General features: G+C 41.1%; 1 protein-coding gene across 4 annotated transcripts in view; it reads right to left on the bottom strand.

Moving 5' to 3' along the window:
* PTPN11 (protein tyrosine phosphatase non-receptor type 11) overlaps positions 1 to 26,145 on the bottom strand; it is a 70,150-nt gene that overhangs the window by 28,681 nt on the left and 15,324 nt on the right. For all 4 annotated transcript variants that reach the window (XM_059040545.2, XM_059040544.2, XM_067016028.1 and 1 more), the window contains exons 2-6: positions 23,556 to 23,678; positions 17,927 to 18,121; positions 15,921 to 16,113; positions 12,706 to 12,822; positions 11,954 to 12,067 (exon numbers count right to left, since the gene is read on the bottom strand). In XM_059040545.2, the coding sequence (XP_058896528.1) occupies positions 11,954 to 12,067; positions 12,706 to 12,822; positions 15,921 to 16,113; positions 17,927 to 18,121; positions 23,556 to 23,678 (742 nt within the window). The remainder of the gene's footprint in view (positions 1 to 11,953; positions 12,068 to 12,705; positions 12,823 to 15,920; positions 16,114 to 17,926; positions 18,122 to 23,555; positions 23,679 to 26,145) is intronic.

Here is a 26,145-nt window from a genome sequence, read left to right as displayed (position 1 = left end):
GCTAGTTCGACTCTCAATTTCAAAATGCAATATTTGGCCTTGACACACAGCTCATAACCAAAGTGTTTAGCCAGTGGAAACCTGGACAGAAATAAAATACAATGTATGCAGAACTCTGACAATCAAATGGTCACTCGAAATTCTTAAATGAGTTCCCTTTAAGTAATTACAGCCATTTGCCTTCTTGGAGCTGGCATTTCCTCTGAACTGTGAGCCAGCCTTACCGTGCAATACTGCTGTGCTAGGAAGAAAGTCTGATCTTGATTATTAGACATTAAGGTGAGGTTCAAACACTATGAACTGAATCAATCACTTAAACATTAACCAAGTGAAGAGAAACAACATCAACAAAAGCTACAACGGGGTGGGGGGAGGGCGGGACACATGCTAGGAAATAACTAGGTGCTTGATTCAAAACAAACTTGACAGCAAAGTATTCAAGTGTTCACTTATGAAACAAACTTCAAGTGATGCTTCACTTGTGGACGGCACACTGCCAGAGCAATCTCTAGAAAAGGCAAATTTCACCCAGTCCTGCCCTGTTTAATCACCTTCAATTTCTCCCTCTGCCTTCAAGATCAAATGCACGCTTTTCAGAACGACTCAGGAAACCTTCTCTCAGCTAATGGAGGCCTGCCTCTAACCTCAGCTTCTGCTTCACCAAGTTACTATCCTGTCCGTGCCTCAGTGTCCTCAAGTGTCAAGTGGGGCTAATCCTAATTACCTACGCCATAGGGTTGGTGTTAAGAGTTAAGGCGCACTGTCTACACTCTAGCCACACCAAATATACACAAGGGTCTTGAACTCACCATATTTCTTCAGGCCTTCACGTTCTTATTCATGCCATCCCCTCTGCCTAGAATTCCCTTTCTCTGCCTTGAGTACCTATGACTGGTTACATTTTACTTACTCATTAGGACCCACCGCAAATACCTCCTCCTCTGGGAAGCTCTCCTGACCCACTCAGCACACCTCCCTGTGGCTCACAATACCAGTGCAAGGGCTGCAGCACCTCCTTTCATGGGTACGCTCGTCACACTGAATCCCAGCTACATTTTTACAATCTTGTCTCTTCTATTAGAAAGCACGGACCACCCTTGTTTGCCTGCAAACAGCACAGCATCCAGCACAAAGCAGGCACTCAAAATGTATCCGCTGAATGAACAAATAAATACAGAAGGGGGTGGAGGGAGACATACAAACCATAGACCATCCTGGAGATGGCCTCGGCACTACAGGGCCCACACTCAGCATCCCATGCTGACAGTGTCGGCCTGGCCTTCAACATAAAGGAAAACCACGTAGGCAAAATATTAAAACAGCATTTCCCGATCTTTAGTCATTTGAAAAGCATCTTCAAGATGCTGTGCCATCTCAGCACATCACCTGTTATATCAGTTGTTTTCTTAAATTAACAGCCTCTTTTTTCCCCTTCAGAAAATGTATTTCAAAAGGAAACTACATATTACGAGCACACGTGAAAACCAGTATCACTTGCCATATATGGAAGGTAACCAGAAAAAGGAATATAATAAAAACAAAATATTGTCAAATTCTACCTGGATACTGTAGCATGCCTGAGACTTTGTAAAGAAAAAGGGACACTGGCGGGTGTTAGAGGTAGGTGTTAGGGGCATATTAAAACAGTACTCAGACCTTCTCCTAAGCCACGTCAAAAAGAATGGGTAAGGGTTAAAAAGAGAAAGACCTTCCTCATTCGCTAACTTGATCTTACTGTAATGGGGTGCCACCGAAAATCATCTCACACACCAAGAACACTTTGCTAGAATAATCCAGAGTTCCAGGCCAGAGAAGTCCTCACCAATACCCATGGCATGTTGGCTGGACCATCTACTCAGCTCAGCCTCTGGCTTCCCTCATCCTGCATTAAGTTACCAATTGCTTCTTCCATGAGGATTTGAGGTTTGAAGAGCACACAAGTTGAGACAGTTTGGGCCCTGGAGTGTTCCAGAAAGGATAGGCCCAGGGGCCCTGTGTCCCAGGCGCAGCAGGGTGCTAACCCCCAGCGGCTGGCAGCTGTCACGGATTAGTAACGTTAACGACTAACAGTGTGCCTCTCCCCCTCCAGCCCCGCTCCTTCCTCAGTGCCCATTAGCCCATTCTCATCTGCGCCTGGGGCCCAAGTTGCCTGAACACATTTCATTTCCCACAGTGGAAGGCTGCCATCCATCTCGAGTGAGACTGAAAATAAAAAGAACTCAGAAGTTGTCACTTTCCATGTTCTGCCTGCAGAGGCTCCCGGACTGCACCCGAGATAATCAGCTACTGCCTGCTGAGGGGCGCTTCCTCCCCAGCAGCAGGCTGATGGCCGGAAGAGGCAGGAGAATAGCCAACAAGCCCTGCCCCCAGGAGGTTACGATCCCTTCAAGGTTGATCTTCCACAACCTCCCTCTCGGCTGCCCCCAGGGCACCAAAAGCTGTGAATGACCTGGGGCTGAATGTCACTGTCTCCATCCCCATTCTCCACTGGGCCTGGCAGGATGCCAGTGATAAGGCGTGGGACAGGCAGCTAGAAAGCCGGGGCGTAGGCTACAAGATACCCCATGTTCCCAATTAAAACCACCAAAGGGTTTGCAACCAAGGATGAACCCTCAAAGAGGACCAGAGGCTAGTTACAGTCACCTGATTACATGAATCAGCGGTGATCAACAAATGGGTTATAGCAGACTTTTAAGCCCTTATAAAAGGCATGAAGAGAAAGGCAATCCCCAATCCACATTGTACATTAGGCGTGCCCAGCAGCATGACCAAGTGTGAATGGAACAGGTGTTCACAATGCAGAACGGTCCCTCACATCTATGGCTGTTGAACGTGTGCTCCCCGCACCTGGACCCCTGCCAGCCTCCAGCTTAAATGCCAGTAGCAGCATCCCCAGTCACCGTGATGACCGACAGAGACCCTCACAGGCTTCCAAAGTCCTCTGATTAAAGACCACTGGAACCGGCTCTTGACCAGAATGTCACGAATGCAAGTGGAGAAACGGGATCAAAGAAAGACAGACAAACGACAAACGAATGGGCAGAGCCAGGCAGCCCCATGTGCCAGGACAGTGGCCTGAGAACCATTTGCCTGCACTGCCCTGAGCAACAGGGACCAATTGCTAAGGGAAAAAAAAAAGAAAAACACCATTAACCATTAAGGCCAGACCAAACTGTACAGTATTTTTAAAAACAAAGCTACGGGGACTTCCCTGGCGGTCCAGTGGTAAAGACTCCACGCTTCCACTGCAAGCGGCATGGGTTTGATCCCTGGTTGGGGAGCTAAGATCCCACATGCTGCGCAGGGCGGCCACAAACAACAACAAAACAAAAAACAAAGCTACAAGGGGAGGAGACAAGATTAACAAAATACTGATAAGTGTTACAGCTGAGTGTTGGGAAAAAGAAGGTTCATCGTCCTGTTTTCTCGACTTTGGCGTGTATGAAAACTTCAATAATAAAAGAAGGTTTTTATAAATTATAAAAAGATAAAAATATAAAAGCTCCTATTAACTCTCCCCCTACCCCACTCATGGCTGGTCACCTGAAGGAGAGAAAGAGGGCTGAGGACCGCTGTCTGGTAGATGGATGGCCTCTCTGGTGTGTGTGTGGTGGGGGGGGGCATGAATAATAAGACAGCAGTAACCACGTAGGCAGGCGCCAGACCGGGCCTTCTTCCCGGTCTGAATGAACTTCTGTTTCCCTTTGGCATCTGCCCTCTGCACAGAGGAACACTGGAATTCTCACTCCGTCCTCTTTACTGCAAACTCTGTGGTGTTACCAGGCACCACCGGCGGGTGAAAGCCCCCACTTCCAGATGCCACGCTGCACGGCCTGTCACCATTCCCCCGCAGTGGAGCTGGGGAGGCTCGTCCCCAATGAGTCCGCGGCATCATCCAGGAGTGAAAGGGCAGCTGGAGATTCTCATCACCAGAGAAGGTCCCAACTGATGGACGAGCATTTACAAAGCACCGTGAGGGACAAAACCAATCCAAGATTTGGTTCCTTTCCAGGTGCTTCTTTGAAGTTAAGTCACCTCCTTCTTCCAACAAGGTGAAGTAGAAAAACAAATCTAGAAGACAAGGTCCCCAGAGGAGAACAGGTTCTGACATAGGAAACAGCAGCAAACAGTACAAGACAAATCTATCATTAATAATTTATGATTAAGTGTGTAATTAATTATGTGGTGTGGAATTTAGGGAGTGAGATCCATGAAAACTAAGTGAAGCAGGTTTCTGGGAGGAGGTGAGGCTTGAGGCAAGTGAGGGGCTAAGATGGGTGCAAGGAAGGAAGGAAAAACATCCCAGCAAGTTACGGACATAAGCAAAGGTGGCTAAGAGGCCAGAGATAGTGGCCTCAGAGTTAGGGTGAAGGAAACTGGTCAAAGAGTCTGGAAGCTGTGTTCTGTCAGTGGTGGGAAATGAGGTTAGGTGAGGAGACAGGGGGCCTTGAGAACTGGGCAGAAGATATTCAACGGCTGAGGAGCACAGCACGGTAGACTTAGAGTCAGAAGTTCTGGAAGTTCAAACCGCAGCCAACTACTTGCTAGCCACAACCTTAGGGACAACTCTCTCCCTTCTTCTGGGCTTCAGTGTCTTCAACTTCAAAATGAAAATGCTATGCCTCTTGTGGGAAACTGGGAGCCACTGAAGGTTTTTGAGCAGAAGAGTCACAGGAGAAATTCTGAGAGTAGATTAGCATGAAGGGCGAATGGAAGGGCAGAGGCCGAGAGTAAAAGAGCAGCTGGTGTCTCGTGAGGCAATGACAGCCTGAACCCCTGGCACCAGGTAAGACTCCTGTCTCTGCTGCTGCCCACCTGGGCAGTCCTGGGCAGGTGCCTTGATCTCTCAGAGCACCCAGGGACACAAGATCTACCTACCGCATAAGATCTGGGGATGCAATGAGATGATTTCCCTAGCCCAAAATGCAGCACCAAGCAGACAAGAAATGCTAGTTTCTTTCCTTCCTCTAAGACCACAAAGACAACTAGGAAAGAAAAATCAACCGGACCTGGTGAGTGGCAAGGTGTGGGAGAAAGAAGAGAAAGATGAGTTAAGGGATGCTCTGAGGATTCCAGCCTCCAGGGTCAGAGAATACACAGGACAACCACCAGAGATGAGAAGTAAAAGGGGATATTTGGTCTGAAGGGGAAAATAACAAAATAACAGGTCCTGTTGTGAATGCTTGAGTTTGAAGAGCTATGACAGCCAAGACGAAGTGTGCAAGGCACAATTCAAAGGGGAGAACCAGAGCCCGGAAGCAACACAAACTTAGTGGTAATCAGACTAGGGTGAAAATGGATGTGCTCCTCAGTGAAGAAGAGCAAGTTTAAAGCAAGATAAGCAGACGGCCCAGACCACGTCTTGGAGAACCACCAGAGTTAACTGGTTGGGAGAAGAAAAAGCAACGAACAGCAAGAAGGGCACAAGGGAGGGGAGGAAGGGATAAGCCAGGCACGTGCTGCCACAGATCAGAGAAGCAAGAAAATGGAGGGAATGAGGAGCTGGACAGCTGTCTCAAGAGCAGCTCACGGAAGAAAGAGGCCCGAGAAAAGACTGGTTTTTAATCTTAATAAGAAAGCCACTGGTGTCTTCTCAAAGCGTTACTTCGGCATACTGGGGGCTGTCACATTCCAAGGTTAAGGAAGAAAGGGGCTAAGAAGAAACGGAGGCTGCAGCACAGGCCACGGTGTGGAAAGCAGCAAGGTTGTTCAAAGGCAAAGAGGAAGGTACAGCAGAGATGTGAAAGCACCTGGAAGCACCTTCGGTTCTTCAATTCTCTGTAAAGATGTCAAGCATCTCCAGCAAATGAAAATAACTCTAAAGAGAAAAACCTGACACTGGAGGGGCACAGAACAAAAGCAAGGGGCGGGTGGAGTGGGCTGAAAGAGAAACAGTTCAAAGGAAACAAAGGAATTTTTCCAGAATGGAGCTTGCGGAATAAAACCCCTTAGCCACTGTGATGCTCTGCCCACCGGAAGGTAGCAGCCCTTCTATTAAGCAGCTGGGAGCTCAGGCCTGGATGGAAAAGCCTGGTGACAGCTCAAGGCTGCCCTCCCGGAGCATTTTCAATCATGAGGCTGGAGCCCTGGTTGGGGTAGCTGTTCAATGTGGCTTTGCCTAGTCACCAAGCAGAAGATTTCCACTAGAGATCACCAGCAAGAATTATTTTTTGAGACACAGCTTTGAGGTGCAGTTAAAGCCTTGTCTCCATAAAACCTAACCATCTCCAAGCAGAATTTGTGGGTTTGAAAAAAGGCACTAGCTCCTCTGTCGGTTGGCAGAGCTGCTGGTGGAACCCAGGACATCTGTGTGGCTGTCAGAGAAATGCCTGCGATGCCTATGCAAACGGAGCACAGCTTCAGACCACGACAGGGAAGAGAGGCTTGTATAACAGAAGGAGGCTGGGCTTTAAAAAAAACCCCAATTACTAAGGAAAACAAGCTTTAAAGAGCTGAGAAAATAGAACCCCAGTTAAAAAGATGTTGTGGAAGGTTTGTCTGTGTGTATTGTTTCTTTTTAAATCAGAAACAGAGGGTTCAAAACTAAAATCTGCCTGAAATTCATTACTGCGGCCCTGAATGACATCCTTTTAAGCAAGTGTGTAGAGGGGTGTCAGAGACTAAAATGTGCGTTCACCAAGCCTCAAACAGGGGCTCCAAATGAAAACTGCATGGGAATAAAGAGGAACATCTCAAAGCAAAGCCTGGAACATTCCTCCACACTTTTTAAGCATCAGAAAGCTGTTCCCTATTGAATATAAGCAAAGGGTCTGAAGCCAATGCGAGTCTCTCTTGCTATGGAAAACAGCTCAGATTCAACACAACACAAATACTTATTTTGTGCCTACTGTGTGCCAGGCTCTCTGCTGGATTCCGGGGCTACAGTGAACAAAACAGGACTATCTGTCCTTGTGAGGCCCACAGACTGACCCGGACTATTTTTTTTAGATAATATGCACACAGCAGACAAAAAGCAGCAGGATCAAAGTTTGTCTCTATTTTTTCACCAACAGTTTCATTTGAACAAGACCTCTTCTTATTCCAACAGACCTCGTAATGCCATCTGCTTCTATGGATTCACAGTGACAAGAAACAAACATTAAACCAATAACTACACAAACTATTCATGAATTCCAAGGATGGTAAACTCTACAAAGGAAAGGATCTGCTGCTACGTGTACATATAGCAGGAAGAATCAATCCAGGCATAGGGACAGGGATCAAGGAGGTTTCCCTGAGAAAATGACAAATGACCCTGACGCTGGGAACTGAAGAGTGAAGGGATGTTAGCAAGGTGAAGTGAGGAAGGAAGAACATTCTAGTACAATCCCACCTGTAACACAATTGAATTAGCTGAAGAATCATATTCCCATTAGGTATGTAATAGGCAGTTCAAACTTTAACATGTCTAAAATGGAAGTTGATCACTTGCCCCAAAACCCATCCCTCCCAGTTTCCACCCAAACTCATCCCTCCGAGTCTCCCCCAAACCCATTCCTTCCATTCTTCCCCATCTGAGTAAATGGTAACTCCATCCTACTAATTAATTGCTCAAGCCAAAAACTTTCACCTTATCCTGCCTCACCTCTGTCTTAACCATACAGTCTGTCAACTCTACCTTCAAATACTGACAATTCTACCTTCAAAAAAGTCTCAAGTTCTCAAGCACCTCTGCTGCTGTTGCCCTGGTCAAAGCCAACATCATTTCTCTGTTCAAATTATTGCAACGTGCCTCCCTGCCCATCTCCCTGCTTCTGACCTTCCCCTTGCAGACTGTCTTGCGTGTGGCAACCTGAGTGATCACCTCACTTCTGTGCTCAAAACTCTCCTTGGATTTTCCATCTTACTCCAAGTAAAAGCCAATGGCTTTACCCTGACCACAGTGCCCCGTAGGATCTGACCCCTCCGTTACGGCTCCACCTACATTTCCCTCTTGCTCACCCTTCTCTGATAGTACTGGCCTGTCTGCTGGTTGTGCACCACGTGCATTAAGCACATTCCCACTTCAGGGCCTTTGCACTTGCTGTTCCCTTTGCCTGGAATGTTCTTCCTGAGGTTATCTGCATGCCTTGCTCCATTATTTCCATCAGGTCTCCACTTGAATGCCACTCTGTCAGAGAGCTCTATGTAAAATGGTGATGCCCCCATCAGCACACCCTTTTTATCTTCCCCTACTTTATTTTCTTCACAACATTTATCACCATCTCACATAATGAATACCTACCTGCTTCTTTGTTTACTGTCTGTCTCTCCCAATTGACTCCACAAGGATAAAGACTATGACTTGTTCTCTGCACATCCCCAGAACCTAGAACAGAGACTCCAGCATAGAGTCTGTGCTTAATAAATATTTGTTAAATGAATGAACAAATTAATCACTGCCACCACCAATGGCTACTGTTTGGGGGAGATATTTCGGGGGTGTCTGCCCAACTCCCTATAACCTTCATCTGAGATCTATTTTTCCCCAAACACAGCAGTCCATGAAGATGTCTTTGTTCTATGTGGTGTCCTTGGACCAGAGATGGATGGCGTCTGGGCCAGTGAAAATCGCTGAGACTTTGATACAATGACTGAAAGTTGCTAGCTTCAATATCTGAAAGGGGTAAGAAGTAAAGTTCGTAAGTCAAGAAGCAAAGAAACCTTCTGCAGGGAAAGAAGAACAAAGCAGGTGTGTGGAGAGCCGGGGTTCTGGATACAGAGGGGGCAGTGAGATGGAAGAGGAGGGTGAAGGCAAAGACTGGCAGCCAAAGGACTATCAACAGCAAGATTTCCATCCTCAACTTGGGTCCTGCAGTCAGATGATGTCCAGGCTCAGCTCACAGTGCCCCTTGGCAACTCAGGTCTAGAGACTCAAAGGGAAGAACAGGAACAGAGAGGGCAGATACCCTATAAATGTAGCCATGCGATACGCCTCTCACAGTGACACACAAGGGCTGAATTCAGGTTTCGGGTAACTTGCACATCGCAGGGACAAAATTGCAGGATCAAAACCTGCCTGATCACTTATTTAGTGTCCATCTCATTTTGACAGAACTTTACTTCATTTCAACAAAATCTAGAAATACTTTCCACTTCTTTACAGTCATGGCAGAGATATGCAGGAGACAAAAGATGTTTACAGAAAAGGACAATCTCATTTTACCACAGTAAAAAAAATTGGGGAAAGAAAGGGGAAAAAATGGGGACTCTATAGGAAAAATGAAAAACTTGGGTTTGCAATGTTTTGACCATACCACATATCCTTGGAGAAAACCACCAACCTGAACTTATTTCAGGAGCAAAGGAGAAAAGAACCAAAGAGCTTCACAAGAGACTTTGTATATTAAGATGCATCAAAATCGGAAGTAATTTATAAGTGTCTTCTAGGGAAAAATTACCCAAAAGGACACAAAGAGTTTCACAGAAAACGAGAAGCCGGGCATACAGACCAACAAAACATAGCTATCAGTTAAGTTATCAGTGGCATTGCAATTTAGAGCTTTGGTTCACTTCAAAGACCATCAGAACACACAGTAAGAAGGAACTGATCCCAAATTTATCACCTTCTGGGAAACAACTAAGGTACAACCACTAAAATAATAATGCCTTGCTGTTGGATCAAACTTGAGCTTCAGAGGATTTAGATTTTAATGAGTCTCTGCTTCCACATACCTAAGTTCTTCTATAATGGTTCATTCTGTTCTCAGCCTTATTCCCCTGGCCCCAACCTTAAAGGGCAATTTTTTGAAAACTGACTGGATTTAAGAAGCAGGTACATAAGAGATCTAGAAAGCAGGCCATCAGCTATTTGGATCTAGCTTCAGTTTAAATGAAACGTTAATGCCCTGATTTAGTGCCTGACAATTTTTCACCCCAGCCTGACATCTACAGAGGACTTAGTAGAGTACAGATGTGACCTTGTTTTTTTCCATTTCCCCTGAAAGCCAACTCAGTTTTCCCCCATTTTGTTCTTAATGTATAAAAGATGAACTGAATTTCAGATGTCACGGACTGAAACCATCAGGTCAGCATTTAGAATCAATCTTTTTCCATGGCCAGAAAAATCAGGCTAGGATTTCCTTCTAAGTTCTATCCTGACCCTGCCAAAGGGATCATAAAAAACTTCCTACTGCCACAAGCTGTAGGAAGGTTTGACTTTGTTTCTCTAAGCATTGCCTAAGTGAACTTAAAGAATCCACCACAGCACCAGATACCCAATTTGCTGCTGTAATTTTTTTAAAGTTCATAGTCACTTTATAGGAAAAGTGGTCTGTGCAAATGATAGCATCAGCTATTTTGAAGTGTAACATAAAAATGTGACTAGATTACAAAATAGCTCACTGGGACTTCCCTGGTGGCGCAGTGGTTAAGAATCTGTCTGCCACTGCAGGGGACACAGGTGCAATCCCTGGTCCAGGAAGATCCCACATGCTGCGGAGCAGCTAAGCCCATGTACCACAACTTTTGAACCTGTGCTCTAGAGCCCGTGCTCCACAACAAGAGAAGCCACCGCAACGAGAAGCCTGTGCACTGCAATAAAGAGTAGCCCCTGCTCGCCACGACTACAGAAAGCCCACGCACAGCAACAAAGACCCAACGCAGCCAAAAATAAATAAATTAATTAATTAAATTAATTTATAAAAAATAAAAAATAAATAAGAAGACTGGCCAGATATCAACAATTGTTAATGCTGAGTGATAGGTATATATTGCTATAATTATACAATTCACTCTGCTTCTGTATATATTTGAAATTTTGCATAATAAAAAGTTTTTAAAAATAGGCTTTTCATTCACATTTTGATGTAAAATTTCTGTACTTATCCCTCTCAAATTTCTGTACTTATCCCTCTCTCAACTCAAAGCTCCTTAAAGACGAAACCCTGTCCATCTTGTTCACCATGGTGTCCTTGGTGACTAACCCAATGCTGGTATAAAAAAATAAATGTGAGGTCAAGTCCCTGGTTAGCAACGTTCAGCAATGACCATGACTGTTCTATTCTGTACACATCCTCAGTGCTGCAATTCAATCAATATTCGTGGTACAGAAGTTGGACAATTTACTTAACCTCCCTGAGTCTGAGGCTCCTCATCTGTAAAATGGAAATGATATCTCACCAAGTTGATCTGACTTACTGTGGTTAAAAGGACTTCATGTGGCCATTCATTTGTTCATTCATTCCACAAATATTTATGAATTCTAAAGTCCTACAGAAAGTATGGAATAATCATTCCCATAAACAGAGTAGTATTAATAAAATAACATAAACATTAGCTAAATGTAAATACTCATTCAACAAACATTTATGGAGTTTCTGCTGTGTACCAGGCACTGTGCTACACGCTAAGAATAACTATGAAGGTAAATATGGCACACACACACAAACAATTGTTTTTGACAAAGTTTTCTGTCACAGGGATAACAGAGAGAATAAGATTACAATGAGTTGGCAGGTGACAACCTTCAGTGCAACAGGAACACAGCCCACTCCCACTGGGGACATTCTCCTACCCAAGCTGGTTTCAGGAAAGATATCAGTTCACTTAACCTCTCAAAGTTATAAATTTCAACTCCCAGATTAAAGCCACCATGAGATAACTGTCTTTCACTTATTCACTGCAGTAAAGCTACAGATTCTTTCTAAAGATCCCAGCCAATGCTGGAAATCTTCCGAAGAATTAGATTCTTTTCTTTTTCTGGGGTTTTGCCAGCAATCCAAACCAAAAGACCCAAATGGAGCTATTGGCTCATCCATTTAATATTAACTGCCAACTCCCTTCTCCCAGAAAATAATGCAGCTCTATTTGAAAAAGCCCTCTCAGCAACTTGTTCCATGTCAATCAATGGCCAAATTAAGAAAGGATGCAGATCCTAGTCTTTCAGATCCAATCCCAAACATGAAACCAACTTCTCTTCCATTAAGAACAGGATTTAATAAATCATGTAAAAAAATTTTTTTTAATAACTTACCTCAAATTCTTCCCAAAAGCCTTGTTTGACTTTATCTGTGGTCTCAGCTAATTTGCTTAGTTCTCGAACCCGACTTTCTATTTCAGCAGCATTGATACGAGTTGTGTTGAGGGGCTAATCAAATTCAGCAGTTGGTGTGAAATGAAGAAAGTATTACAGAAAAAAGTGTTAATGCAAAAAAAAAAAAAAATACTTCTATGTTGGTGTTCATAGAGGCAAGGACAGGAAGTTCACAGTAAAAGTTTTCAAATAGAGTTTCACTTTCCTTTCTGTTCTTTCAGGAAATATATCTTTCTTCAATCTCCACACACTTTGCTGATATAAATTCAAACCTATTTTTCTTTATAAATAGACCACAATGTTAGAGATGGTATCATTTGCCACTAAGTAATAAGTGTGAGCTTTGAAACAGCAATAACTCCAAAATGTAAAGGTATGATCACCTAAAGGTAAGCAAAGGGGCACCTACAATGAAAATTTGATAAAAACTCCATAAGGGCTTTTAGAATTATATATGGAGATAATCATGAAAATGATGTAATATCTAGAATTTGTTTCCAAATACTTCAAGAAGAAAGTAGTGAGTGGAGTAATAAATGAAACAAGATTTGACGAGTTGATCATAATTGAAGCTGGGTGATGGGTACATGGAGGTTCACAATACTATTCTACTTCTGTCTGTTTGGAATATTCTATGTTCAAACTTCTTAAACTCTATAAGGAGGGGGAGTTTAGCTTTCCAAAACGCTTACCTGCTTGAGTTGTAGTACTGTGCCCAATGTTTCTACCATAGGATTCTTCTTGTAATGCTCCACAAGATCTGTCAAAGAGTCAAACCGTTCTCCTCCACCAACATCATATTTCAGTTCCTTTAAAAACAAACAAACAAAAATTATGTTCATGACCATTATGTTAAATTACTGTTTTTCCCAACTCAAGTACAGAGATTAACTCTCCCCCAATAATGGAAAAAAAGAGCTGTAAGAGCACAAAGAAAGGGAAGCAACAAAGATGATGAAAATGGAGAAGCAGATCCAATGCAAAAGAGTTCATTGTGAGGTGTGAGAAACTCTAAATAAGTATCCAACATTAACTAGGCCACAGAAAAGTTTCTCCCTCATAGGTTAACTAAATAGCTAGGAAAAAAAAAAAAGAAAAACCATATTTACTATTTACTTATACTCTAGGCTAAGTGACTATACACAAGGCTGCTGAACAGAAGATAAATAACTACTTCTCTCTGAAACACAACAAACTCTAAGGCTGGTGAGGCAGCACTGAAGCCCAATATACCAGCCTTTACTTTCATCTTCTAATGAAAATTTAAAAGGGAAATTATAAACAGAGACCAGGAAATTTTTTCTGACAAGAAGACCAAAATAGGCCGTTTCAGGAAACAGCATGAAGCAGGAACATGCTTAAACTTAGAAAATACAAAACCCTAGAAATGATATATGAAGATATTTGGGTATGACCTTTTATTTAAAAATATATCGAGTGAGGGGGGAAGAAGCACTTTCAGAATGACAGAGTAAGGACCTCTGCAAATCTGCTCTTTCACAAAGGTAACAAGAACCCTGGCAAAAATTGTCATCAACTTTTTCAGAACTCTGAAGATTAACCAATAAAGTCCAAGGAGCATTTATTCAAGAAAAAGATTGAACCTTGATGAGAACAACGAATTGTGGCCTTTTAACTTGCCCTATTCCCACCTGCCTCTCCCCAGCTTCTTGGTAGCCTTGAAAACCAATAGTCTCATAACCACAGTAGCTGTGAAAACAAAGCAGCTTAGCATAACTGGAGTAGACAGATGGATTTGGAGCTCTTTCCAGACCTATCCCTAGACAATTATCACTATCTTATCTGTTTAGCAGCTCCCTGGGAAAGCCTTATTTTCAGAGCTTGTCTTTATTTGATTGACTTACAGCTTACTCAGCCTGCCTTCAGGGGATCTCCCAAAAACAATTAGCAGCAATTGTTTAATATCACAGCAGCCTAAGGCAGCAATACCAGTCAGGGCAAATAAGAGATTGATCAAAAACTTAAAAGGAAAATCCAGACAACGTCCACAGGGGGCTCTGAAAACCTCCAACATATCCTTGAGAATCTAGAAGGACATGTGCATGTGCATGTGCATGGCTGTGTGAAGTCCAGGAAAGATCCAAAAAGGCCCTAATCTTTACCTCTAGGTGAGATCCTGAGGTTCTCTGCAAGCAGGAAGTGAAGGCTAAGGCAGAGTTTTAAGGTACCAGAGTACTGAAGGCAGTCGTGCCCCAACACACACACACACACACACGCGTGTGCACGCACGCACGCGCGCGCGCACACAGCCTCCCTGCCAAAGGCTGGGAGATTTAATGTTTCAAGGCATTTAAGGAAATCTCTGTTCAATCATTAACTGATCACTAAGCTACCCAAGCAAAGACTTCAGTGGCCACACAAGACAAAGACAGGAAAGTCACTGAACACACAAACAGCAACAACAACTACAGGAACAATAAAAAGTAGCAACAACAAATAATACTGCCTCAGAAAGGAGGGCAAAGGATTTATATTTTATTATTTAAAATGCCTAGTTTCCAACAAAAACTTATGAGACATACAAAGAAACAAGAAAATATGGTCCATACTTGGGGGTGGGAAGCATTCAACAGAAACTGTTCTTGAGAAAGCCCAGACAAAGACTTTAAATCAGGTAGTATAAATATATTCAAAGAACTAAAGGAAACTATAAATTAAAAGAAAATATGAACATGATGTCTCATCAAATAGAGAATAACACAAAATGATAAATACATAAATGTACATAAATGTTCATAGCAGCATTATTCATAATAATGGGCCAAAATGCCCACTAATTCTTTAATGGATAAACAAAATGTGGTATATATCCATACAACAAAATGTTTGCCAATAAAGAGTTTACTGACACACGCTATAACATGGATAAACCTTGAAAAACATGCTAAGTGAAAGAAGTCAGTCACAAAAGGCCACATATTATATGATTCCATCTATAAAATATACAAAATAGGCAAAACCATTGAAACAAAGAGGTTAGTGGTTGCCAAAAGCTGGGGGGAGGGGGGAAAATGGGGAGGGACTGGTAATGAACCCAGGGTTTCTTTTTGGGGTGATGAAAATGTTCTGGAATTAACATTGTTGGCTGCCTAATTTGTGAATATGCTAAAAACCACCAAATTGTCCACTTTAAAAGGGTGAATTGCATGGTGGGTGAATTATATCTCAAAAAAGCTGGGGTTTTTTTAAATTTTATTGAAAAACTGAAGCAATAAGTGAATAGACAGTTGCTATTTAGGAAACTAAATAAATAATAATAAATAAATAAATAAATAAATAAACTAAATAAATAAAAAGTTTGATGTAGTTGACCAAGAACCAACCTCCTTGGTCTAGCCATCACATTAAAAACAAGAAATGGTGAGTTCAGTTCTCCCAGTCTTAACCAGAATTCTATAATATGAAAGTACATGTAGTCACAGGCTAGACTGTGCTGACCCAAGGGAAAAGCTGAGGCCATCGCTTTAGAAATTGAGACAGAGGCAGACTCCAGCTGTAACCAAACACAGATTGAGATACTGCAGGGCTGGGAATTCCCTGGCGGTCCAGTGGTTAGGACTCCGCGCTTTCACTGCCGAGGGTTCGGGTTCAATCCCTGGTCAGGGAACTAAGATCCTATAAGCTGCATGATGCAGCCAAAGCAAAAAAAAGATCTGCAGGGCAGAAGGCGACGTACTGAGGCATGACTTAATCTGCCATAGCTAGAGAGGAAATAAGTAATTTAATAAAGTTCGGAAATGATGAAGCAGTTATAACTAACAAGGTACTAAAAGTGTAGAAGCCCTTAACTAAATGACTTTGGAAGTAATGATATCGGTCTTCTCCCAGCAGAAAAACCACCCAAAGATGACGTTTTGCCAGACCCACAGTTCAATCTGGGTTTTACCTGACAGCGGATCATAACGTGGGTCACTTTAGACTTGCCGTCATTGCTCTCCCCTTTGTCATCTCCGGTTCGGACAGAGAGAACAAAATCTCCAGGGTGGCTCTGGCTCTCCCGCACAAGAAAGCTACCGTGTTTTCCTTTCTCGGTTAATAATTTCTCTGCTTCTTTCCCAGACAGATGTCCATGAAACCACCTAAATTTTTTTAAATGAAAAATCAACTGAGTTCTGCCATGCGTTCACAACATTCTTTCACAAAACTACCATACATAGCCACCTCTGCTCAACACAATTAAAAACAGGCACGTTCCTCCAAGAGATTGATCCATTCCACATAAGACAGAATTTGCATCCCAAGCAGGCAGGACAAATGACAAAGATATTAAGAGTGACCATTAGGGGAGTTCCCTGGTGGCCTAGTGGTTAGGATTCCGGGCTTTCACTGGCATGGCCCAGTTCAGTCCCTGGTCAGGGAACTAAAATCCCACAAATCACGTGGTGCAGCCAAAAAAAACCCCACAAATGACCATTAAACTCCTTAAATGAGCCCACAATCATTTGGAGGCAAATATCCTCAATCTTTCCTATTTTCTTTTAAATCCCCCATCTTTTAAAAAGGCAGTTTGTCATTTCTCCACTGCCAAACCCTAAAAGGACCAACTATTTAATTACAGTCATTTAAAGAAGTTATAATAGAGAGTTATGGTAGCGACAGAGAATCATTTGAATGCTTGCCCTTGCTTTGGCATGCAAACACTACACTAAAAAGGATCTTCATTATAAATTAGTTCAAGCATTCCAAGCTTTCCCAGATTTCCAATCTATACTTCAATAGCCTCCAAGTTTGCTGTCAACATCTTTGGACTATCTACTGAGTTATCATTTCAAATTTTAATGCATGAAAGACTTGGAGTAGAGGCAAGGGATTTTGCTAAAAATGTGAATTCCCGTGCCTCACAATCAGAGATACCAATACACTAAGTCTGAATGGGGCCCAGCAATCTGCATTTTTAGCCAGCACACCAGAGTCCTAATATAGGCCATCTGAGGTCAGACTTTGAAACAATGCTACTCTAAGTTACTATAGAAAACATCTTAACATAGTCATATTAATAATGTGGCTTTTTCCCTCAGGATCTTGGTGAGGAAACAAGCATGATCACAGCACATAGTGCTAATGGCTCAACACTAAAGGAATATACTTCGAGGTATTTTTCATCTACCCTCAACTGAACAGAGTAAAATTAAATAAACTGCACAGAGTTGGCTGACAGACTTTTGCTTAATAATTTGGCTGGAAAACAAATTATCAGCATAAAATACCAGTGACACGAAGGTATAAGTAGAAGAAACCTACTTGAAGACAGAAAATATTCAAACCTAATTAAGAGACCCTGATTTGGTACTGAGTCAGAGAGAAGAGACTGGGAATGCAGAAAACCAGTAAAATCAATGCAAGTTAAGTCAAGCCCCAGCTTTCATCAGCTTAGTTCCAACACTGGGGAAAGATCTCTAAAATAATACAATTCCCTCTAATTAGGGTCATTCTCACACATTTGTGGATATAACATAAAAGAACTGATGAAAAATCTTACCGAGTTCTCTGCTTTCCCACTTCTGAGCTTAAACTGACATCTGTTGGTGGCATTGCTGAATAGCTGGTCAGAAGCAACTACAGGGAACTGGTGTTCCCATTATCATTCGTGTTTCCTTCTCCTAACGCTCAAAGTTCAGTAACGTTCAAGGTCAATAATCTTAAAATTATTGCATGTATCAAGTATATACAGGAATAGTCTGAGACTTCTGTAGAACGAGTGTAAGTAAAACTGACTGAAGCTTTTGCAAGAAAAGGCCACTCTGAGAATAATCTGATCCTATTACTCTTACTTTAGTAACACTTTTAAGATTACAGTTTGAGAAACAGAAGTCAAACCCCCGTAATGCATTCACCTCACACCTATGGCATGGGAGAGATGCAGACTCTGCAGTTATGAAAATGTTAACTGACCTTTCAGAGGTAGGATCTGCACAGTTCAGAGGATATTTGAGCTCAATAACATCTCCATTCTTCTCTTTTAATTGCCCATGATGTTCCATGTAATACTGGACCAATTCAGCCAAAGTGGCAAACTTCTCCCCTCCATACAAGTCATAGTAATCACCAGTGTTCTGAATCTTGATGTGGGTGACAGCTCCATTTCTTCTAAAATAGTCCATTAGAAAAGTGGGGAGAAAAGACAAATAAAGAGCTACTAGTAAAAATGAATCTCATATTCATTATCAGATTTCACCTAAACATTGAAACAAACCCAAGGAATGTACAAGTTTACGCTTTTCCTAAACAAATGCAGTGAGTGAAATAACCACACAGTCAACCACTTCAACACAAAGGGCTCTGTGTATATTAAGTGACAATCATTTTTCTCATCATTAATTAATCAAGACAAATATCACTAAAATTAAACGTACATTTACCTTATAATCCAGTAAACCCACTCCTAGTATTTTGCCCCAAATGAATGAAACTGCATGGCTACCAAAAGACTTGTACAAGAATATTCATTGCAGCCTTTTTGTAGTAGAAAAAAATGGAAAGGTCAAATATTTATGGCCAAAATGGATACACAAATACTCATACAATGAAATATCACACAGCAATTTAAATAAAAGAGAGAGAGGACCATTGATATATACAATCAACTTAGGTGAATCTCAGAAACATTACATTAAAAGAAGCCAGACACAAAAAAATATATACTGTATGACTTCATTTATATGACATTGTAGAATAAGCTAGTCAATGGGGATAGAAAAGAGAAGAGTGGTTGCCTCTCAGGGGGAGGGAGAATAGAAACGGGCACCAAGAAACTTTCTAGGGTGATAGAAATACTTAAGATTTTGATTGGAGTTCTGGTTGCATTGATAAACACATTTGTCAAAACTCGTCTCACTATACACTTAAGATACTATACATAATTGTATCTTTAAAAGTCATTTTAAAGACATATAATTAACAGAGTTTCCAAAGTGAGACAGCTAGTATGTCAACCCAATGAATTGACAACACTGGCCAAAAGTTTCTAAAACTTCGTATTTTAGTTAGCCTAGGCAGTTTGATGATTTCCATTTGGTTTTCTGTACTACTAAGTACATCTCAAGGACACCCATAATCATCTTTGTGGACGCAAGGGGTCTGGCAACCCCGAAATGGTAATCACTGACCTATATTTATTTTTCAGTCTGACCCTATAGTGTTATTGATGAAGCCTCTGTTAAATGTAAACACACTTCTACTAAAGATAAAGGAAAATGGAAACGAAGGAAAGTAAGAAAAATTGTCCTACAATGTTAATAACAATATCTACTTCTAATTTTTGGTTACAATCTTTTCCAGTGGGTAAAAAAGGCACTTCGGGTCTCTCTCCTCCAGCTACACCTGATTCTATTTTAACACCTCAGTTTACTATCTCTAACCTTGACTTAACATATCACAAAAACAGATATTTCAGGTATGGACTATAAGCTATGGACTGCTTTCACTGCAGGGGCCCAAGTTCAATCCCTGGTTGAGGAACTAAGATCCTGCAAGCCACACAGCGCAGCCATAAAAAACCCCATGATATTGCATGAAAGAAGCACAATGCAGAATGATATGCTCAGCATATACCATTTATGAAAATTTCAGAACGCACACAAGTAATATTATACATTATTCATGACACAGACCACAGATATACATATATTATATTTTATTATTATATTACTTTTATGTTATATTACTTATTATATGTACTTTTTAAAAAATGAACTAGAAAGAAATACACCAGACTCAGAGAGTAGCTAGCTGTCTCTGTGGCAAAGAGTAGAACAGCAGAAAGGGTGGTGAAAAAAGGAAAATTTTGCTTTTTTATATATTTTATTTTGAAGAAAAAAATGACTGGCGATAAATACCATATGGGTAATTGGACATAATTTTTTGTATTTTTCTGTATATTTTTTCCTCAAAATTAAAAAAAAGGGGATCTTCCTTGACTAACTAAGGCAACCTAATCATCAAATTTTCAGCATGGGCACATAACAAAAAGATTAGATCACCTGTAGAAAACTAGAATAATAAACTTGTCATTTATGCATGCACACACACAAACACATGCATCTCAGTGTCTATAATATACATCATATACGTAAGAAAACATATATAAAGTGAAACTTGGCAGTTTAAGAGTTGTTAAAAGAACTGGTTCTAAGACAGTTCACCAAAAAGATATACAAATCACCTTTAACCGTATTTTAAAATGTTCAGCTTCAATCATAAGAGAAATTAAAATTCACTGAGATACCATTTCTCACCTATCAGGCTGACGAAAGTGAAAAGCTTGACAACACTCAACTGGAAGCTGTGGAAAAACAGGGACCCTCAGACACTGTTGGTGAGAATGCAAAACAGTACAATCACTGTGGAGGGGAATTTGGAAAAACTATACTAATATATATATTGACTCTCTGCCCCAGTCATCTCACTCCTGGAAATTCACCTCTAAAGATACATTTCCAAAAGCACAAAACATATGCAAAATGTTATCATATTAAATGCAGTATTATTTATCATTGTAATATATTGGAAATAACTAAATTCCCATTTTTAGGAAATTGTATAAAGTTACATGCTATGCAGTTAATTTAAAAAATGCAAAGATCACTAAAAGATTTCTGTATGTGAAAAAAGTAAACTACAAAGATATAGATTTAGTATTCCACTTCATGTGTGAAAAGAAACACAGAAAGATAAACCGTAAATTAATAAAACTGGTTACCTACAGGGATGGAAATAAGGTACACGGGGTAGGGATAAGAATAAGATTTGTCAGAATATACCTTTTTATACAGTTTGACTTTTAAATCTTGTAAATGTTTCACATATTCAAAAAATAAAATCAACAAGGATCAAAAAAATCAAAAACATGAGTACAAAACCAAAAAACTGAATACAGAAAGAAAGAAATGACTCTAACTTTGCAGTAAGTTTGTAACTACACAGAAAATTAATTCCCGTAGCTTTTGAACACAGTACAGATTATACACCCTTAGTGGGATATATGCTGTGAACAGAAACACTCCAGAGAAATCATGAACTTTACTTAATGGGTTTGTAATTAGAAATGATAATGGTATAGTAATTCTGAAACTATCTTTGTATTATAAGATTGGGCAAATGAGGTCATACATTGATGCTGCTGTGAAACACGGTTCTCTCTAAAGGGAAACACAAATACGGAATGGGAAAAGGTAAGGAAACTGGGCTGAACTAGAGCTATCAGACTTGTCTGATATATATTTATATATTTATTGATACTTGATATATTTAAAATTTGGTTTTAAATATATAAGTATTTATTTCCCAGCTCTGTCTACTATAAGGGCCTAGAAGCAAGGACACTCCAGAAGATGGGGCAAACAGATATTATGTGCTTCCTGATATGAAATAAAGGGATGGCTTCAAAATCCACTATTGAAATGATGAGAGAAATTTGAATATGGACTGTGTGTTAGATAACATTATGGAATCACTTAAAATTTCTCATATATAATAAAGATATTATAGTTATACAGGATATCCTTGTTCATAGGACATGCACACTGAAGTACTCAGAGGTAAAAATAAGCATACTGACATCTGCAACTTATTTTCAAAACGTTGGGGGAGGGGAGAGTATATACATACACACACTCAGAGAAAAAGAGCAAACATGGCAAAATGTTAACAGGTAAAGGGAATGTGGGTATTCACTGTACTCATCTTTTGACTTTCCTATAGGTCTGAAATTTCTCAAGATAAAAAGTTGAGGACAAAGAAAAAAAAAAAAATCTCACCAGTTCTGTAGTCCGGGCTCTGCCACTTACTAGATATGAAACCAGCTTTGTAAACTAATCTCTGTGCTTCAGCTTACTCACCCCTAAGATGAAGATAATAGTGGTATTTATTCATAGGTTGTTGGAGAGATTAAATAAAATATGTGGAGAGTGCTTAGCAAGATGGCCTGGAATATGTCAAGCCCTCAATAACGTCTACTATCCTCCTCCTCCTCCTCCTCCTCCTCAACATCATTGTTATTATTATATAATCTCCATCCAAACTCTTACAGGTCAAATGTCACTCAACTGTAGGTTAGAAGTCTGTGCTAGGATAAGCCTGGAAAAATTCATGAAGGCTTCTGCCCTCCCCTTGCAGCAAAACGGAAGTAAAAGCCAACAATGTGAGCTCCTTGAGAAACTAATCGATACCAAAAAGGGAATTCCCAAATCCTGAAGGGGTCCTAAATAAATCCTCAGAACATGTTTTCCTTACTTCTTTATTTAAAAATAATAATAATAATAAAAGCAAATTCATAGAGCAGTTCAGTTCTGGCTCCTGGAATGAGCTAGAGTAAGGAGAATGAGTATGTAAGAGAAAGTCAATTTCTAGAAAAACTCTCTCACATGTGTCCAAAGAGACATGTAACAGATGTTGCCAATACTGTTCAAAACAATTTTAAACAAACTAAAAACAACTCAGTGTCCAACAACAGGGGATGGGATAAACTGTGGCATATGCATACCTTCGAATATTATATAACCATTAAAGTTAATAATTAGATCTATATGTATCAGCACAGAACTCAAAAAAAATTTAAAGGTAGTCTCAGAATACATATGTTATAAAGCCATGGATATGAATTCTAAAAACACACAAACCAACCTCGTATCCTTCACACATAGTACAAATACAGTACAAGTATAAAAACATGTTCAGGAAGGAGATATACCAACCTCTTGATGGTGGTTTCCTCTGAGGAAAGAGGGAGGGGAATGGGACTGGGCAGGGGAACAAACAGGACCACAACTTCCTCAGTGACGTTTTATTTCTTGAAAAAGAAAAGTGGTCTGAAGAAACTCTTCTCCTTCTTTCTTTCTCTCTTTTTTTTTTTAAAGTATAATTGATTTACAATGTTGTGTTAGTTTCAGGTGTACAGCAAAGTGATTCAGTTATATACTTTTTCAGATTCTTTTCCCTTATAGGCTATTACAGGATATTGAGTATAGTTCCCTGTGCTATACAGTAGGCCTTTGTTGTTTATCTATTTTATATATAGTAGGGTGTTCATCTCAAACTCTAATTTATCCCCCACCCCACTTTCTCCTTTGGTAACCATAAGCTTGTTTTCTATAGTCTGTGAGGCTGTTTGAAGAAACTCTTAGAAAGTTTTTTTCCCCATTCAGTAATCAACAAATGGGAAAGGAAAAATGCAGGGAACAAGGACTGAGCCTTGTTTTGGATTGAACCAGAATCGACCCAGGCTTTAAGAACTTGTTACGTTATGCTCCAGCTCGTCCTCAGTGGTCTCTCAAGAGAGAAAAGCCCACCTTCAGGCCCCTTCTGCTGACTCCCCGAGCATCTCACTCTCAGGAGGCCACATCCTGAACCCCACAGCAGGCCTGAATCACACCTGATCTATGGGCCAGGGCACCCAAGGCCTCACCCACAGGGCAGCAGGCAGACGTTCAGACTCTAAATGAGGGTCGCAAGTTGTCCAAATGTGGTCTTAACATTTCCCCCCTGGAAAACACTCTCAGGATTCTCTCTTTTTCTTCCAACTTACCTAACAGAAAGTGTAAAGTCTCCAGGGTTACTTTTACTGGGCCTTGCCAAAAAACTGCCATCAACTCCTCTTGTCAACAGTAGGTTTTCTGCCTCCACGCCAGTGATATTTGGGTGAAACCATCTTGAGAGAGAGAGAGAAATAGACCAGTGAAAAACAAAGGACTCTGTCAGCACTATTTCCCATACCATCACAGCTAAAATGCTTATTAGTAGAGTAGCAAATAAAAACACCAACCCAACCCCTTTCCCTTCCTCTCTTTGGTCACCGCCTCCTCCTTGTCTTCCCCATGGTAGGAGCCTGGGGTCCTGCTAGCACAGTAGATGGGGCTGGGGGCATGGTCAGTGGGATTGGGGCTGAGGTGGATGTTATTTATATAGGGTAGTGGGGAGGGCCTTAGCAATAAGGTAACATTTGATCAGACCTGGAAGAAATGAGGCAGCAACATGCAGCCATATAGGAAAGGAACACATCAGGCAGAGGGAGGAACAAGATCAAGGGCACGGGGGCTGACCGTATTTGACATGCTCAAGCACTCAAGAGGCCAGTATGCTTGGAGCAAAACAGGTAAGGGACAGAGCGGTAGGTGAGGCCAGAGAGGTAATGAAAAGCCTGATGATGCAGGGTCTCAGAGGACACTGTAAAAACTTCAGCTTTTATTTTTTGTGAAATGGGAAAGGACTAGAGGGTTTTAGGCAGAGGAGCAACGTGATCTGACTTATGTTTTTAAATCATCTTCAAGCTATCGTGCAAGGGTAGAAGCACACAGATCAGTTAAATAAGCTATTGTGATCATTCAGGCAAGAGATGATGGTACCAAGGACCAAGGTGGCAGAAGGAGTAGTGATAAACGGTCCAACTGGGAATATTTTAAGGGTAGCCAACAGTATTTCCTAATTTATTACATATGAGATGGGAAAGAAAGAAAGGAGTAAGAACAACTCCTAGGTATCATGTCTGGGCAAGTGGAAGGTTGGCGGTACCGTGTACGAGATGTGGGGAGAGGAAAAATCAAGTGTTAGAATTGGTACATGTTAAATCTTTTTTTAAAAAATTTATTTATTTTTTAATTTTTATTTATTTTGGGCTGCATTGGGTCTTGTTGCTACGCGTGGGCTTTCTCTAGCTGCGGCGAGCAGGGGCTACTCTTCGTTGTGGTGCGAGGGCTTCTCATTGCAGTGGCTTCTCTTGTTGTGGAGCACGGGCTCTAGGTGTGCAGGCTCAGTAGTTGTGGCGCACAGGGTTAGTTGCTCCACGGCATGTGGGATCTTCCTGGACCAGGGCTCAAACCCATGTCTCTTGCATTGGCAGGCGGATTCTTAACTACTGCACCACCAGGGAAGGAAGCCCTGGTACATGTTAAATATGAGATGCTTAATCATCTGAGTGTCTGGTACATATTAAGCACTAATGGTTAGATATTACTGACAATCGTAACAATAAGATTGTTCTGACAAGAAATAATCAGAAAAAGCAAGAATCTAGACATAGTCTATCAACATTCCTGTTGTTTACATTAACTGAAATTTCTTTTTAATTTTTCCTATAGCATTTTACTAGCATTTTGGGGAAAATCTAAACATCATTCTGATTTTCCTAGAGAAAAATCACAGGGTTCAGATCAAAAGGAAAAAAATATTAGTTTGCTTTTTACTCCCTCTGAGATCTTGTCAGAAGATCGAGGCAGAATTTTGCCCAGGGAAACTCAACCTCTTTTTTTTTTTTGCGGTACGTGGGCCTCTCACTGTTGTGGCCTCTCCCGTTGCGGAGCACAGGCTCCGGACACGCAGGCTCAGCGGCCATGGCTCACGGGCCTAACCGCTCTGCGTCATGTGGGATCTTCCTGGACCGGGGCACAAACCCATGTCCCCTGCATCGGCAGGCGGACTCTCAACCACTGCGCCACCAGGGAAGCCCTCAACCTCAATTTATAAGATACCTATCATTCCAGCATCCAATACTTTTGCATATAGTATGATTACTAAACTATTCTTTTTTTTAAAAAAAATCTTATCCACAGCTTCTTTAATCTATGGTTCCCACCTGAATCCCCACAGCCCTAGGGAATCAAAAAGCAATAACAGAAGGCTTCCAGTTACTTTTAACTTTTCAAAAAGTATAGTGAAAATCTTACGTTAATCTTCAATTTGTCTACCTGTATAAGCTAGTTAAAATGTCAAATCTCTTTTGCTTTTGGCTACAAAACAATTATGTTACTTGGTGTGGTAATCTGAAGCTGAGTGGCATATATGTTTTCTTCTACAACAAAAAGGGAAAACTAATTATTATATGATGAATACAGGTTAGGAAACAATTCTCTTTAGAATATTGGGTTTATGTTTTAAAAAAAAAGAGAAGACCCCAGAAGTGAAAAAGCTGAGAATCGCTGGCACGTGGTGGCAAAGCTTTATGGGTAGGAGCATGGACTCTGAAACCAGATTACTTTGGTTCAGATCCCAGCTCTGTGTGACCCCAGGCTAGTTATTTAAACTGTTAACTCATCTATAAAATGGGAATAGCAACAGCACTGTGTCATAGGGTGTTGAGGGGATAAAATGAGTTAATATTTCTAAAGTGTCTATAACAGTGC

The sequence above is a fragment of the Kogia breviceps genome, chromosome 15 (assembly GCF_026419965.1).
Source record: "Kogia breviceps isolate mKogBre1 chromosome 15, mKogBre1 haplotype 1, whole genome shotgun sequence".
NCBI classification, from domain to species: Eukaryota; Metazoa; Chordata; class Mammalia; order Artiodactyla; family Physeteridae; genus Kogia; species Kogia breviceps.
Note: the sequence above shows the minus strand (reverse complement) of the source record. Positions and strands in the feature narration are given on the sequence as shown.